Here is an 18,198-nt window from a genome sequence, read left to right on the forward strand (position 1 = left end):
GATCTATCTTGCAAGATACCAAAAATAAATCTATTACCTGAGCCTCTGCTCCAAGGAGATGTAAAATGTTAGAAATACTACCAAAAAAGAATGTTCTAGAAGCAACAGTTATAGAGTGTCAAGGTGCTGGACCATGACAACAAAAGATACCTGTTGCAAAGGATTTCATACTTGTAGGGATTATCAATGAATATAGAAAACAACATTAGGAGACTGATCAGTTTTAGTATAAAAGCATTTTTTTTTCTTATTAAACGGGCTGTTTGAACATCAAAAGTAAAATTTTAGGAGGTTTATTTAGATCACCTCTGCAGAAATGCTGTACGACACTGGGTGGCTCAGTCGGTTAAGCCTCCAGCTCAGGTCAGGACCTCACAGTTCATGAGTTTGAGCCCTAATTCAGGCTCCGTGCTGACAGTGTGGAGCCTGCTTCAGATCCTCTCCTTCCCTCACTCTCTCTCTGCTCCTCCCCTGCTCATGTTCATTCTCTCTCTCAAAAGAAATAAACTTAAATAAAAGAGAAATGCCATTCTATGTATTATAGCATTAGAGAGAGAAAGAAAATCATAATTATGGTCTCAGAAATAAAATCCTGCTCCAGGCAGCACTGTGGGTTCTATGGGAGTGATGCCTAAGGCGTCTGAGAGGCATAAAGCCTATACAAATACAGAAGACCTGAAAATAAACTTGTTGATTATAGGATTTCAAAAAATTTCTCAAAATAAATAAAAATATGTTTAAGCATGTATAAAAGGAAACATATTGATGTCAATTGTTGAACTGTTTTGTATGTTGACAACAATTTACAGCTTGCAATGTGTTACTTAGCAATAATGGCTAGTATCTGCTGAGAGAAGAATTTCAAAACAAAATTATAGAAGTAATCTTTTAGATGTTGACAGCAAAAATATATTTGTTATGTCACATGAGTGCATTTTTATGATATTTTATATGATGCAGCATCTGGGGGGGTCTATGGAGGTCTCGGAGGCCTTACTTAGAAGCCTATGGATGGTGAATTGAACACAATCATATAGGAATTCCTTTTTTTCAAACTGAACAAAACAGTTTGATTTTTTTGTCATTATTGGCAATGGTGGAGAAAAAGAAAGAAGTCAACAAATAACTTTCATTCGATACCTGGCCCTGTATTCACCGGTCACATAGTTGAGTCATACTGTCCTTTGGCAAAACCACAGGAGCAAGTCGGTTACTGAGCAAGACTGGGGACACCCCTTCTCTGAGGCACCCCTGAAGACACGGGAGACGCATTCATAGGAAATGCTTAAAATGGGGTCTCATCTGCAGACAAGAGCCTGGACTACTCTTCCACTGTCCACCCTTAACCAGTGACTCCAGAGAAAAGTATAGGTCTTCATGGGGATGGAGCACATAGCTTAAAAATAATAAGGCAAATATTAATAAGCTGAGAGGGGAAGTGAAGAAGTGTGCGTCATCACTTGGGAGAGGTGAGTGGAGGAAATGGGGATGCGTGTGGACTGCCCTTGTGAAGAACACACCAGAAACAACAAGAGGCAGACATTCCTTGGGGGTGACAGTGGCCTTGGAAATAAAGTATGACTGTGTTGAATACTATCTTCTATTTGCATCTGCACAGTGCCTATGGTTTCAATGGCACGCTCATATACACAATGGCCCAGGGGCCTTCCCAAAGGAAGGAAGTGCGGATGGGGAAGCTGTGCCTTAGGAAAGCTCCATGGTTTGTCCCATGTCACCCAGCCAGGAGATGGAAGAACTTGAACTTGACCTCCTTATGCCAAATCTTAAGAGAGAGAAGCAGAAACTGAGGAAATAAGGGAGCAGAGCTATAAACTCTCTAAATGGTAATTTGGGACCTCATGTATAAAATAACATATAAAAGGGAAAAAAATCCCACATCACTATTGAGTATAAAAAACCAAGTAGAGGAATTCTCATATACAGGATTTCAGAGTCCACGGGCTGGTGAAATATAAAGGGACATCTTAGCCCATTGTTTGCCAAAAAAATCATGGTCAGATGACTAGAATGCATCACAGAGTTAAGAACATGATTAAGCACTGAAAAAAATTAAAATACAATGTCATACAGCATTTATGTAGAGACAGGATTCTGTCACTGTTGGGTGTTGATGAAAATTTAAAAGATGGGGGGGTGGGGTACACAGTTACTGCTAGGCCCAATCACATGCCAGTTTAAGGAAAGGAATCCGCCCCATTATTTAAAAGAAGGTATTATAAGAAAATAAATCTCTATCTTTCAAACAGTGGAAATAAGAAAAAAAAGATCTTCAAATTTTTGCTGACATTTAACAGAATATCATACTGATGTTTTTACAGAACAAACCTGACTTCCATCCCAATCCAGAAATGGTAGAGAATTTGAAAGGAGTGAAAATTTCCCCACCATCCTTTTATTTTTAAAAAAATTTTTTTTGTTGTTGTTGTTTTTTTGTTTTTTTTTGAGAGAGAGAGACGGCATGAGCAGGGGAGGGTCAGAGAGAGAAAGAGAGATACAGAATTTGAAGCAGGCTCCAGGCTCTGAGCTAGCTGTCAGCACAGAGTCTGACGTGGGGCTCGAACCCATGAACCATAGATCATGACCTGAGCCGAAGTCGGACGCTTAACCAACTGAGCCACCCAGGTGCACCGCCCCCCCACCCCATCCTTTTAATAGAGACATTAATGTTCCTCTCTGGCTGAAATCTGAAATTCACAGTCAATGTGACAATTGGGACAGATCAAATACTAAATAAAAGGAGAGAGGGAAGTGGCACCTGGATGGCTCAGTCAGTTAAGCATCTGACTTCAGCTCAGATCATGGTCTCATGGTCTCTGAGTTTGAGCCCCGCATCAGGCTCTGTGTTGATAGCTCAGAGCCTGGAGCCTGCTTCAGATTCTGTGTGTGTCTCTCTCTCTGCCCCTTCCCTGCTTGCACTCTGTCTCTCTCAAAAATAAATAAGCATTTGGGGAGAGGGAGGGAGGCAAACCAAGAGAGACTCTTGAATACTGAAAACAAACTGAGGGCAGATTGGGGTTGGGGAGAAGGGAGAGGGGGTGATGGGCATGGAGGAGGGCACTTGTTGGGATGAGCACTGGGTGTTATATGGAAACCAACTTGAAAATAAACTATGAAAGAAAAAAAAACATTAAAAAAATTAAGGAGAGAGGGGAGAGCTCAACAAGATCTGCAAATGACCGAGTATTTTCACTTCTTATTTCATCCAGCTGATTAATGAGAAACCTAATGAGAAATGCAATGATGACTTACATTTTACAAAATGAAGCTACAACATCACAGAGAGTGAGGCATTATAACATTACACTAGCTAATGAAAAACTGTCGATTTGAAAAAAGAAAGAAGGGGATGAAAAAGTAACCAAAGGAGGAAAAACCATCCTGGTGAGGAGGTATAGACAGGGGTTAGAAAACAAATACTGGCATAAATTACAGAGGCTGCCAGGGGAGAAGACGGCTGGGTGGTGTCTTCAAGGGCACAGGGGGCAAAAAGGCCTAGACCTTGCATCACAGGAGACCGTGGCAAGGATAATTTCAATTTTATATCCTTGTAGAGGATGCATTCAAAAAAGAAAGGGTGTCTTTTATTCCAACTCCAAAAGACAGTTTAACTCAGGCTATTTTCTTGGTTACTCATTAAGATACTGCTGGGCTAGAAATTCTGTCCGTATCTAAAGTTTTGAAATACATTTTACCACGTTGAAGTATATTTTACAGCTACTTTCAGCCCTATCTACCTCACTACTATAAGGAAAGAAGTCTTTAAATAATGCTCAAGAAGAGAAGTTCATACATTGCTATGAGAAGCATTAAAAGGTCAAGAAGATAAGGATCCTCACACCCATTTTTGTTCCCATTTTAAGAAGTGGGTGTTAAGAAAATGATGAATCAAACCAAAGCAGACAACTACTTGTTCTTATTTGTATACTAGTCACTCCAATCCCAAATTTAGCACTATCATTCATTCTATGATCTAAATGTCTAATCTTTCCTCTTACATGTGAACACCCACTCTAAGACTTGGGAATTATTTCATGAATAGATTGGTTAGTTGGAAGCTGGATTATGTTAACCACACCCAGAAGGATTAGATGAAATATGAATCCCAGAAGCATGTTCCCACATGTGTCTAGAACTGCATGAAGCCCAAAGAAGAGTGCCAGCTGAAGCCCAAAGAAGAGTGCCAGCTGCTAGGAAGCCAGAGACCTTGGAAGATGTCACCCACCAGAGGTGGCCCAGATTTATGGCCAGGGGACCTCACATCAGGAGTGCTTGCTGACACAGCCGGGTTGTTTGCACGCCCAACTGCTGTGTTTCTTTCACTGCTAGAAGCCTGGCCAGGAAGTACAAGGGAATTAGGAGGTCTAGAGAACCACCTTGATGACATTTGCAAAGAGTGGCGCCCAGGAGTGTCATGGCTTCTGAAAGCTCGGGAGCTATAAACTAGTTCTGAACAGAGAGGATAGGCCAGGAAACTCAGTGAGGAAGACAAAGAGTAACTAGATAACCATGAAGTCAAAGCAGTTAAGTTCACATCAGATTGTACTGGGCAGAGGTGGAAAGAAGGACGTGGGAACTGCTTCAGGTTTTCCCCCCTTTTCTGGTACATTTGTGCAGAAGGGAGCTGCACGGGGGACAGAAGGAATTCTGGGATGCTTTGCGAAGAATGACAGTCATCTCCAATGGGATCTGTAGGTGTCCCTCTCCTACACTCACGCTGGGGGCTGGGAACACTGAGGGTCATGTAGTCTCGCATCAAAGAAAGATCATTTAGCGATGCAGCACTTCTTAGAGGTGTCGAGGTACTTGGAAGGATGCATGAATTCATGCCCCTCCTGCCCCAAGGTCCACAGGAGTCTCTAAGGCCCTCCTTACTTCCAGTGATGGACAACCTATGGCTTGTCATTTTGAAGATGTTGGGAGAGGACACACAAACGACCTTAGATCCTAACTCTTGAGTCAGACTGCATCCTTGGGAGCGAGATCTCCTTGGGAATCTCACTGTGATCCTCGAGGCTTCCTGAGCCTTCAGTTGTTCTTCAAGACCAACTCTGTTAGGACAAGCTAGTCCATCTTTCTTCCGTGGGTGATGCTCCAACAGGAATCTTGATCTGGAATTGTGAATTTCTGCAGGTGCTACTGGCATTGGCTTAGCAGAGCCTAGTTTTTCAGCCTTCTGAACACATGCTAGGATCAGCAGCCGTGTGTCTGGATTAGTGGAGGGTTTCAACTTGACAGGGCTAGAAAATGGGTTAGCAGTGGAGGAAGGTGGCATATCTCTATCAGCCGGGATGCATGTCAGCTGCTGTTGAACAGCATAGTGATTCTGCTTAGCTGGAAGGACAGGTGGGTTATTAAAGGGTCGGTGCTGTACCTGGGAGTCGGATCACAAAATTGAGTTACTGATCTAAGAGAAAGAGGCAGCTGTTACAGACATAGGTAAATATAGATCATATTAACAGACTCTAAAAGAGAGTGATCCTAAACATTCTCTACATGAAATCAAATGATTTTCTCTACAGATTCAGTTTACATTTTCTAAGAAAAAAAAAGTTTAATTTCTGTAAAAATAGCCCAGGGTCATTATAAAAGACTTACACAATATATAAGAATATAAACACATTTGGAGAAAAAACCCTGCAGTGTCTACTTCCCTTAAACAATCATCATTAACATTACGGCAATATCATTTCAAGCATTTTCTTTACATATATTGAAAGAGAATAAGAAAATAAAAAGACAGAAATATTTTTAGAAAAGGAGGATCTTATGTAAGAAATCCACTTCTGTTAAGACTGTGGTCTAGATAATTTTAAAGAAGCTCTGGCTATAAATGCCTGAAGATACTAGAACAAAATATGAAGTACCATAAACGCTATGCTCACAAGAAAATAAAGGAACCACCTGGGAGCCACAAGCGATGGCAGAACCGGAAGTCAGAGTGTTATGTGCGTGAGCTGACACAGTGACTCCTGGAAGGGATGTCGATCTTGGCTGAAGTTATCATTTTGTTTCTTTGCTTTACCCATTTGGTTATCACCTTTCCCCCCCCACTACCCCCCATCGTCCAAATAGGTTTTAATTAGATTTTTAAAATAGCTCATCACAGAGCCATGTTCCTGAAAATCCATCCTTAGTCTGCTAGTTGAGCACATGAAGAACCACTGCTCTGGAAATATTTGCAAAAGAAATACACAGGACCTCTGATCCTAGAAGGGATGAGCGCAACCACGGGTCTGAGACCAATGGTGTGTCCATTTATTCCACGACAGAAGCCAGGGAAGGTTGGCAACAATGCCAATGATCACTTTGACGGTCTAGGAATGGACAGGAAATGATTCTACCTAAAATTCCTTAAATCTTTATTCAATCATCTTCTTTCATTGGAAAGTCTCTAAAATTCCTCATGCCACAAACTCATTTGGGCTCCTGTGAGAAAAATGGTTTTTCTAGCATTGGTTCTATATCCATGAAGATTAAAAACAAAAACAAAAAACCAAAAAACAGCCTGAAAACCAAAAACCACTAATGGATTAAGGTGTCTTGCTAGTTCTATATAGAAATAATATTATGGTCCTTTCAAAAGCAAAGCATGCATTTCTTATGACAAATTGTTTTCCAACTGCACAGCGCTAGTTTAATTCTCTGCTTCTACTGGATGAAGTCACTGTAGCCAATAGTCTGGCCAACAGGATATGGTGACACTTGCTAACATACTTACCTCCTTGGCCCATGCTGGTTTCTCACTAGGACTCATCCCTTCTTTGTAATGGTACAGTGGCTTCTTCTCCACAGGCCTCTGCTCCTGCCGCTGATGCTGAAGAGAAACCAAGTAGTCTCTCTCTTGCTTCAGTTGTCTCTGTAGTCTTTCTGCTTGTCTCTGTTCTTCCAATTGTTTGCGCTTATATTCCTATCCGGATCAGAAAAGGGGAGCAAAGAAAAGGCGAAATCACCATATGGAAACCACTGGCCAGCACCGGAAAAGCATGCAATGGAGCCGAAAGAGATGACAACAAGGGACCCTAATGCTAACAGGGAGGTACCACAGACATAGGCTACAGCCAGGGGGTTAGCACTTAATGAAAACACTATTGCTTTCGTGGAAATCCCTATAGAACATCACCCATTGCAAAGGGACTTGTCCCTGAAATGTGACCAAGAAAGTGGCAATAATGAGGACATTTTGGATGGTCAGCACACAACCCCTATAAGGAGCCATCCACGTCCTGATTTAGTAATTAAACCATTCAAACATGTCCAATTAAGTACAAAACTAAATTCGTAGCTAAAGATAATTGCTTAAATCATCTTTCGTTTAATAAAACTTGGACCAACAAAGGCCATTAGCAAGCGTAAGCACAGGCTAAAAAATATCACAGTGCCACTGAATAAGAAGTTCAGTTAAGAAATATATATCAAGAAGCTCATTTGGAGAGCAGTGCAATAATAATAATAAAAGTACTTCAAGTGGAAGCCGTGTGAGCAGGGAACACAAAATGTTCCCATCGTGAGGGTAAAACTAATAGCCTGCAAATGAAATATGACTGTAGAGCTGAGTGGGTTCTTACAGAAGAGGTGCATTTTGCTGTGACTGTATTCCAGCATGTTGCAAATGACCTTAAAAATTACTCTACAATAAACACAGAGGCTCTCAAAAAGTCTGAACTTGTAATAAGATTGCATTCATGCTAAAGTTTCACAAAGAGATGGAGTTAATAACGCACAACACATGTCTCAAATGTATGAAGATGGCAAATTAGGTCAGGAAATGTAGTAAGTTTCCATGAGACTTTGAGGTCCACGAGGCTTGGAGGATCCCCTCTGTGGACTGGCATGTTAAGGGGACACACACAGGAACACACGCGTGCACGTGTGCGCGCGCGCACACACACACACACACACACACACACACACACAGTGAACACAGAGCAGGTCGCTGGCCCTCAGCTTTCCCATTACCAGAAGTAGAGCTTGTTCATGCAGTAGCTGCTGCTGCAAGATCTCTAACTGTCTCTGCTCTTCCTCTAACTGTCGCCTGATGTACTCCTGGAGAGGCAGGCAGCAGAGAATTCAGAGGCACACAAAGAGAGAAAGAGAGAGAAAAAGAACCGGTAATTTCAAAGATGACAAGGCTGCTGAATAAAGTGTGGAAGGAAGGAGGAAAAAAAATACCCAGATGCCTCCTCACCAAACAGGAAAGGTACCGAAGCCAAAGCATTTCAATGCAGTCAAAAGCACAAGCCCTCTACCTGCAGCAGCTGCCCGAGATGGCTCAACGCTTTGCTGGTACAATTTAGTTTTAATAAACTGGCTACATCTTACAACTTTTCATTACAGGTTCCCTCCTTATGGGCTCCCCGGAATTAACAACGCTATAAAGTTCTGAGGCTCCTGTGCGAGCAGCAGGAATAAAATAATTGTTGAATGCCATCGTGCACAGGCTTTGTAAGAGAACCACCCCGTGGAGTGCCACTGAGCTGTCAGAATGCGATTCTAACAAAGAGAGAGGGCCCGGCATCCACGTCTCCGTCATGGAGACAGAGATTGCAGGAGTGGAAAAGTTCTTCTAAAGCAATGAAAGATGTGGCTCGTTTATTATGCTGCGGCGCTGTCTTCAAAGTACATACCCAGGGCTGGGAGAAACGCAAGATCAAGGTATGTCAGGGGGCTTTGGCCTGGGTAGGAAGCGAGGCTCAGTGAGTGGGCATTGCCAAGGCTGTGCATTTGACTTCTTGAAGAGGTGAGAAGAGCAGCTTGAGAAAGAGTAAAAACCTGCTTAAACCGAGCAGTCCTAAGGGAAGGTGACCCACACCCCGGGGACAGCGGGCGCCGGAGCTCAAGCTGGGGCCATCTGCGGGCTCCGTCCAGGCTGTACCTGCTCGTGCTCGGCGCGCCTCCTCTCCTCCTCCCGGCGCATCTGCTCCTCATAGTGCCGGCGCTGCTCTCTCTCCTGCTGCTTCCGCAGCTCCTTCTCTCGCCGTTGTTGCTGTGGGGCCACAAGCGAACAACCATGAAGGGAGCGGACCTGGTGCTGAGCTGTCGGGACAGCAGCAGCGAGGGCTACAGAGCCGTAGACATAAGCTCTTCTCCAGAGATGACTACGTGCCCAAAGGCTCTTTCTGTCCTGTGCAATTGGGGGACTTGCTGGCAAGGATGGGCTGATAGACAGCAATTCAGTGTCATGCCAAACACCCTGTCATTTCCGGTGCAAGTAGACTCCCTAGGTTTTACTTCTCCTAAGAAGTTAAGTGCATTCTCCCTATTGGCTAATGGTGGTTTTCAAATCAGGGATAGGAAACACCAAAGTAGAGTAGGTTACTCATTACATATCATCAAACTGTTGATGAGATTCTATAGGTTTTAAGGGGCGCCTGGGTGGCTCAGTCAGTTAAGCTTCCAACTCTTGATTTTTGCTCAGGTCATGCATGATCTCATAGTTTGTGAGACTGAGCCTCACACTAGGCTCTGTGCTGACAGTTCAGAAGCTGCCTGGGATTCTCTTTCTCCCCCCTCCCCCCAGCCCCTCCCCAGCTCCCTCTCTCTAAATAAACAAACTTAAAAGAAAACACACCGGTGCAAAGCTCACGTCATTCAATCTTCTTGATACTACACAGGGCAAATATTTCGTAGATAAAAGAAAGGAAAATTCAAAGAAATAAAGCGACATATTCAAGGCCATACAGTAATTAATGGCTGAGAGTACAACAGAATTCATTGATTCTGACCCTGTCCATCACCCTCTCCGATATATCATGCTGCCTTTATTTATTTTCTGAAGAACTCACTTGTAAGTGTCAATTTCAATGTCTCACTCAAGTAAGATCCTTAAACTCATCATCATTATCTCAAACAATGTATCTGACAATGGACAGCATGGTAAGCACCTTTCATGCTTTATCTTATCTTCACAAAAGTCTGCTGAGGTAGATATTGTTACCATCCCCACTTCATATGAGAAAACTGAAGCTCAGAGAGATTAAGCAATTGTTGAAGGTCATCCTCATGTTCAAGGTCATGCCCAGGAAGTGGCGGAGCTCGACTTCACAGCTAGGCAATGCGACTCCACAGTCTGAGCTCAATCATTACAGGAGATGAGGAGGCAACAGGAGTGACAGAAAGAGGAGAGACGAATCCAGCTCTTCATTTTCTCTCAGAAAAGGAGGGCGTCTTAGGAACAGTTACAGGAACCAGCATTTCTCAATGGGACAGCATCGTTCCCCAATCCCCGGAGCATCTGGAATGTGTAGGGGCTTTGGGAGTTCTTCTGGTTGTCTCTATGACCAGAGGACATGACTGGCACTTAGCATGAAGTGTCGGTGATGCTAAGAATCCTGCAATGCACAGGATAGTCACACATGACAAATTATTTTGCTATAACACATGCCATCCATGCCCCTTATGAGAAATGCTTTAGCCCTTGGTATTGGAGCTCTGTACTGGCATTGGGAGTTCTTCTTCCTCAAATATGGGGTTTAGGGAGATCGATCTGGGCGGGTCCAGTTCCCTTTTAACATGCTTAACAACACGTCACTGCCTGGCTGCGAAAATGTGAGGTATCCAAAACAGAATGGATTGTAACTATATCACACTGATTAGCTTTATACAACCAGGGAAAGAGCCTTCTAGTACAAAAGCTCTGTCGCAGCCCCAGCTAATTCAGCAGACATTCAAAACTGCAAAGAAGCCCACAAATGAGGAAGCCTTCCTCGTGGGCCCCCACCTGTAATCCGACGAACATGCTGTCTTCCAATAATGTCTGAGGCTTGGAGAGAAACTACATTTTTTTGAGATTCAACATCTATCATTTCCAGATCAACAATTATCTGCCCTCCTCAGATTGTAGGTGATAGGACTGGAGGACTTTCTGCAGTCAAATGCCATAACCAGACTTGCATTTTCAAGGGGCCTCCTAACAGCCATAGTAGGAAGCACGACTAGAAGCTGAAATGCAGTGCTAGGCCATTCCGTGGGTGCAGACAGAAAATAACAGGGCACCGATGAGTTAAGCAAAGGCAATTGGAGAGTCCATGTTCATAATCACAGCTGAGAATAGAGACGCAGCCAAAAGGAAGACAGACTAAAAGCTATCCCGGTTTCCAGCTCCTGTAACAGGACTGGAGTAGATGCCAACTTAGAAGTAGAAATTAGAATTAGACCAAAACGAGATAGGCAGGATTTGGGGACTATGGGGCATGTGCGGGTGAGTGAAGTTCCTGGCCAAGGAGCAGAGCAGATGGTTTGAAACAGAGGAGAAAAAGCAGGTTTAGGGAAAGGAATGAGGGGTATGTTGGGGGATAAGGATGAGTCAAGTTCCAGACATGTAATTATTTGTTTTACAGAAAAATAATACAGGAAGATGTGAGTAGAAAACATATCATAGGAACTGACTGAATAATTTGGATTACAGACCCAAAACAGAGATCTTTCCAACACTCAACCCAAGTGAATCAATGCCAACACAGAGGATAAAATAATTATGTGTACAGATCTGGCTCCTGGCAGGAACTAGCCCTAATTTAGCTAACATTTCAAGATTTTTACTCCCACCATCGGTCTTGACAAAAAAAATAATCAAGGCTTTTGAAGATTTAGCTGATTTTTATGTGAAAGATCTGTACATTTTCAACCCCTTTGCCAGGAATCGATACTATTTTATAATTACATGCCACTCAGGTCCTTGTGCAAGGTGTACACAGTATTGATTGCAACTCTAGAGGGTCTGGGCTTCCCAAATACTCTATAGTTTCTGAGAAAGACACTCACAAGTGACTAATAATTAATAATGATCTCACTCAGATCAGCTGCAGCTAACACATGGAGGCATCTGCCAGGGCTTTGGTTCCCGTGGTGAGGCTGGAAAAATAAATCATTCTCTAACCTTCTGAGGGTGCCTTGCCAATTTCCCGCTGCTGTGCTCCGATGTCAATGCATTTCCTGGAAAAATCTTTGCTTTCTTTCCTCCTGGGCATGGAGCTGTTTTGGGGAACATACCAAAACATGCCCAAGAAAGACCAAGTCCCTGACTTCAAGCAGATACCTCTACAAAGCTCTGAAGACTCTTGTTAGAAGCAGCTCCTTGAGGGAAGGCCTCTGCCTGATTCTCTCTGGACCCACAGCCCTTTATCTGGGGCTGGGCACCTGGCAGGTACACAGAAGAGTTTTTGAATGGAACCAAGTAAGAAACTTGGGGCAGAGAAGACAACACAGTATCTTAAATTCTTTTGGAGGCATTTTCTGTCTTATTAATCCTTAGAGTTTGTACCACTTTGTGCCTTCAATTATGTATATCTGAATATGTCTCGCCTACTCTACAGTCTAAGAGGAAAGCTATTTGTGGGCAAGGTCTCTGTCCCACTTCACTTTTTATCTCCCACTAAATCCCATATTGGGCCCGATACCACTGATATTTGTTGCAATGAATACTGTAAACTGGGTAGCAAGGGAAGAAGAGAAGGCCTGGCAGAGCCCCAGACCACCCCTCCACCCTTCCAAGCCATTCTCAGACCAGAATGCTCTTTTATGCTGAGCATAGACAAGACCTGAGACCGTTAATCTAAACAGAGAGTCACCAACAATTACCACGGTCATGGTACCTATTTGCCACCTTAAAGAAAGGCAGGAAATTAAGGGAGTAAGAGATTAAGCATTTCTAAATTGTCTTCTTAAAAATGGTCTATTTATTTATTTATTTATATTAAAGTTAGTTAACATACAGTGTAATAATAGTTTCAGGAAGAGAATTTAGTGATTCATCACTTAACATATAACACCCAGTGCTCATCCCAACAAGTGCCCTCCTTCATGCCCGTCACCCATTTAGCCCATCCCTCTCACCCCCAGCAACCCTCGGTTTGTTCTCTGTATTTAAGAGTCTCTTATGGTTTGCCTCCTTCTCTCTTCTTATTTTTGCTCCCCTTCCCTTATGTTCATCTGTTGTATTTCTTAAGATCCACATATGATGAAATCATATGATATCGGTCCACCTCTGACTGACTTACACACTCTATACATCCACCTTGTTGCAAATGAAAAGATGATCAACATCACTCATCATCAGGGAAATACAAATCAAAACCACAATAAGCATTTCTAAATTTCATTCAAATGATGCATAAAGATGGCCATGGTCCTGCTGTCAAAAAGGAATGGCTTAAACCAACGATCCTAAAACTTTTGGCCAATACACCACCTTTACGGAACTGCCTAGAAGTAGGTTTTCGTCTACGTCTTCTTCCCAACTTGTATCACTTAAAGTTAGACAATCCATGGGTTCTTTTAAGTTTCTTAATTTGTTTTCCTGAGTGGGGGATGATTGATAATACCCGCTCTATAAATTTTTCAGGCTAAAGTCAATATTGCCTTGCTCTATGGAGTAGGTCACGGGGTGGCTTCTTGCTCCTCTGTCTTCTGTGGATGTTCCCAAGGAATAATTTTGTTTTGGGCAGTTCTGGTTCTCCCCTTGGGTGTTCCCCTCAGGCGACCTCCAGGTGGCAGCTGTGTGGCTGTACTTCAAGTATGTGAGCTGGTTAGTGTCTTTTAATGAAATAATACTGTTCCCTTGCTCAGGGGACCCTCCAAGGTTATACATTTATTCCAAATTGATTATGCAAAATTTTGGCTCTTCAAATTCTTGCAAGAGAATATCACCTTAACTCTGACGTGTTCAATTCTTACTGAAGTTGTAACAAATGATCCTCAAGGCTGATTGTTGCCAAAGTTCTGGTGTTTCCTTTTGTTTCTTTAAATGCTCCTTTTAGATTAAGTTTAACCAGCAGAAAGGTGTGACCTCCACCAGGGTGCTCTGGCTCTTTCAGAAGTGACTTTGATGAGCTGTCAGTTTTGCGTATTACTTATGCAATAATAAATTGCATTTTATTTTAATTTTTAAAAATGTTTATTTATTATATTTGAGAGAGAAAGAGAGAGACAGAGTGCGAGCAGGGGAGGAACACAAAGAAAGGGAGACATAGAATCTGAAGCAGGCTCCACGCTCTGGACTGTCAGCACAGAGACTGACGCAGGGCACAAACTCACCAACCATAAGATCATGACCTGAGTTGAAGTCTGACATCCAACCGACTGAGCCACCTATGTGCCCCCTATGTTAATTTTTTAAAATTTATTTATATATTTTTGAGAGACAGCGAGCGCACATGAGTGGGGGAGGGCAGAGAGAGAGAGAGAAGGAGAGAGAGAGAGTGCGAGAGAGAGCCCCAAAAAGGCTTTGTGCTGTCAGCATGGAGCCCAATGTGTGGCTCGATTCCACAAACCATGAGATTATGACCTGAGCTGAAATTGACAGTGGGACACATAACAGACAAAGCCACCCAGGTTCCCCATAACTTGTATTTTACAGGGTTACCAGAACAGCTGAATAAAGCTAACCACTGTGTTTGTGGTAGGAACATCACCACCTCACACGTCATTCCCAACACTACTCCAACCACTACTAGGCAAGGGTGGAGGTTTCAAGCTATCTCAGAAAGCTTACCTGAGTAACAAGTTTGATCTGATGGACAACATGAGTCTCAAACCACTTGAGTTTGCCTCTCTTTTTAGTTGCTGGAATCACACTTTCAGAGTGACTGGTGGCCCCCTCAGGCACCTGTGCCTGGATGCCATGTTGTACAGGCGTTCTGGGACTGACCCTACCCTGGCTTATCTTGTTTTTCTCTTCCATTTTATAGTCCCTTCTATTTAACTGTCTCATTTATTTTATTCTTTGTTATGTTAATCTGTGTAAGCCACCTTATATCCTTTTTTTTTTTTTTGGAGTAAAGAAGAATCATAAAGAAGGGTATATGCAAACAAATGAGGAACAGATCTTGGCTCTCCACAGATTTGGAAACTTCAAAGCCTCCCTTGGAAAGATCAACATGAGATAAACAAGCAGTTGTAGACTTGTAATTTGGTTCTTTGGTTATGAAGATGGCATGTGTGTTGATGCTACCTGAGCAAGTGGTTAAAGTTGTTTTTACAACATGGGGGCCAGTTTGTTCTGATCCTACCACAACCTCTCAAGGAAGAGCTGTTGAAGTGAGCAATGGTAACACACAAACTGGCTGGGACCGAAAGGGTAACAACATGGTCTCCTTACTAATCTAAAAGATCTTACCTTGCACGAGAGCAAACATGGCTAAATACAGCTCACCCACCATTCAAGGATATGGAATCTTTTTTTTTAAATTGTTTTTTCAATGTTTATTTATTTTTGAGAGGCAGAGAGAGACAGTGTGAGTGGGAGAGGGACAGAGAGAGAGGGAGACACAGAATCAAAAGCAGGCTCCAGGCTCTGATCTGTCAGCATGGAGCTCAATGCAGGGCTCGAACTCATGAACCAAGAGTTCATGACCAGAGCTGAAGTCAGACACTTAACCAACTATGCCCCCCAGACATCCCAGATATGCAGTCTTTTAGGAAAAACAGTACAGGATTAGAATCTGTATGATTGGCATTATTTTTACCTAAACAAGTAGTGCATCACAGATTATTCTAATCAGAGCCTCACATTAGCTCTGTCCGGTAAGTGAGGCAAATGTCATTTTCTTCATTTTCCTTTTCAGACTCTCAAGAATGTGCATTGCTTTGTCAATGGCCACATGGTAAGTTAAGGGAAAATCATGAAATGGATACAAATCATATCGGGCACTGTCTCTAGGTGTCAAGTATTTGCTTGGCTGGGTAATCGACATGTTTCAACTCATTTGATTTTACAGTGTGACTACAGACTTTATTATTATTGTTTCTATTTTACAGATAAGGAAACTGAGGCTCAGAGAAGTAAACTGTTCCGTGGCACACAGCTGGAAAAGGTAAAGCTTGGAATCAAGCCCAGGTCAGTCTGACTCCATGCCCTTTCTATGGGTCCATCTGACTCGATGCCTTACCACTTCCCAGCTTCTGGCACCTGGGAGAGTATTCCGGCAATTGGAGACATAATGGGATGTACAGTTTAGAATGTGCAGGGATGGATGGAGGAAAAGATACCTCACGTATCCTGCACCGGCAGCACTTCCTTCAATAGCTTTAAGAATTTCCAGACAGGAAACTTGGCTGCTTTTTTCTACTTTCTGAATGTTCAGGTTGAATTTGAATCTTGTTCTCATGACATTCTGGTAGATTTGGGGCTTTGGTCTATCATTTATATATGTCGTATTTCCAGGTATAAAGATTCAGAGCTAACACCTACGTTTGGGAATTAATATCCTGCAGCTGCAGTGACATGTCCCTGGAGGCTGAGGGGGTAGGTAAGAGAGGTCACAGGGCTTGGGGAAAGAACACTGGATCAGAAAGAGTAAGACCAGGGGCGCCTGGGTGGCTCAGTCGGTTAAGCGTCCGACTTTGCTCAGGTCATGATCTCATGGTTTGTGGGTTTGAGCCCCGAGTTGGGCTCTGTGCTGACGGCTAGCTCAGAGCCTGGAGCCTACTTCAGATTCTGTGTCTTCCTCTCTCTCTGACACTCCCCTGCTCATGCGGTCTCTCTCTCTCTCAGAAATAAAAAAAAAAAAAGAAAGAAAGAAAGAAAAAAAGAAAAAGAAAGAGAGTAAGACCAGGGGCGCCTGGGTGGCTCAGTCGGCTAAACGTCCAACTTCGACTCAGGTGATGAACTCAGGTTTCGTGACTTTGAGCCCTGTGTCAAGCTTTGTACTGACAGCCCAGAGCCTGGAGCCTGCTTCAGATTCTATGTTTTTCTGTCTCTCTGCCCCTCCCCTGCTCACACTCTGTCTCTCTCTTGCTCAAAAATAAAAAATTTTTAAAAAAATTTAGAAAGAGTAAGTTTAGATTCTGGTCTTGCCCTGCCACCAAAACAAACATTCAGACCACAGTCTTAATAAATATTTGTTTAACAAATGAGCAAATGTTATATGACCTTGAATAAATCACCCTAACCCAAACTTCAACATGGGAGCAGATTAGGTGATTTCACAAGTCTGTTCATCTGACTCTAAGCAAGGATGTGCTGCATTGCCAGGCCAAAAAAAAAAAAAATCTAACAATTAAGAATGAGAAGTGAAACAGCAGATTTCTGGTTTGCTCTTAGACAGCTCTACTCGCTTTCAACCTGGGTAACCTTCTGGAAGAGGTGAGAGGGGACCCCATTGACTGTGGAAGACCTTCAGAAAACAGGTCAGCAGCTGGTGCATATCAAGTCAGGCTCCGTGGCAAGTACCTCAAACCGTCTCCTTGACAAAGAGCTCTCTGTTCAAAGACACTCAGAATGAAAGGACCCAGTATGGTCTTTTAAATCAACTGCACAGCACACATGCCCCTTCACTTAAACAGGATGGTTCTGTAGAAGCTTTACAGCAGCTGTATTGTGAGGTGTTCAAGCATTGGGCATTCTATTCACCTATTTTAACTTTTGCCAAAATGTCAGCTTTGGAAAGACCAACCACTTGCAGGGCAAGGGTATGATTTCCTGCAACTAATACTAGGATTCTGAAGAAACACCATGTGGTCCCTTCTATGACGCCAGGCATCGTCCCAAGCCCTTCACGCATACTGACTCATTAGTTGTCACCACTGCCCTGGGGAGCATGTTCTGCCATTGCCATCCCCATCTGACCTATGAGGAAACCATGGCGAACACAGGTCAATATCTTGCCCAAGTTCACCCACTAAGTGCAAAGCCAGACATATACTCTATGTCTGGCTCTTGCCATGCTGCCTCTAAGGCTTCGAAAGAAGCTGGCTGAGATATCTACATACAGGAAGTGAGAGATGTTGTCTTATGCTTTTACAAGTAGCCATTTCCCCTTATTTTTATCTTCCCTTCCTTACCCATCTTTTCCTCACAGAATACAGAGAATAACGAGAAAGTTACAGCAGCCAGATAGGCCACGTTCTTTTCTTTTTACACTTACTTTATACTACTAAAATTGTACCATCCAACCTACCCATTCAGGGCTTTCCCAAAAGACTAACTTTCTAAGTGAAGCTCTTCCTTTGGGCTCCCAGGCTGACTTTGGATCAGTAGGCAGCCCTATGGCTAAGTACCATCTGGGTACGTATGTACGAAGCTGGTCTTCATGCATGTAGCCCAATGAATGAAAATTTGAAACAACTGCGAGAAAGCTTGAGGAAGAATTCTGGTCCTGGCTCTTCTACAGGTGCTATTCAGTGTAATCATGCTCCTTATTATCTCCAAGCTGCAGTTTCCTCATGGGGCTGGGGGGAGGA

General features: G+C 43.0%; 1 protein-coding gene across 1 annotated transcript in view; it reads right to left on the reverse strand.

Annotated features, from left to right (window-relative positions):
* Positions 1 to 18,198, reverse strand: part of TNIK (TRAF2 and NCK interacting kinase) — a 396,954-nt gene that overhangs the window by 74,139 nt on the left and 304,617 nt on the right. The window contains exons 13-15 of the mRNA XM_077763673.1: positions 8,894 to 9,004; positions 7,978 to 8,064; positions 6,740 to 6,928 (exon numbers count right to left, since the gene is read on the reverse strand). Of these exons, the coding sequence (XP_077619799.1) occupies positions 6,740 to 6,928; positions 7,978 to 8,064; positions 8,894 to 9,004 (387 nt within the window). The remainder of the gene's footprint in view (positions 1 to 6,739; positions 6,929 to 7,977; positions 8,065 to 8,893; positions 9,005 to 18,198) is intronic.

Source organism: Crocuta crocuta, unplaced genomic scaffold, assembly GCF_008692635.1.
Source record: "Crocuta crocuta isolate KB4526 unplaced genomic scaffold, BGI_CrCroc_1.0 scaffold433, whole genome shotgun sequence".
Classification (NCBI taxonomy): domain Eukaryota; kingdom Metazoa; phylum Chordata; class Mammalia; order Carnivora; family Hyaenidae; genus Crocuta; species Crocuta crocuta.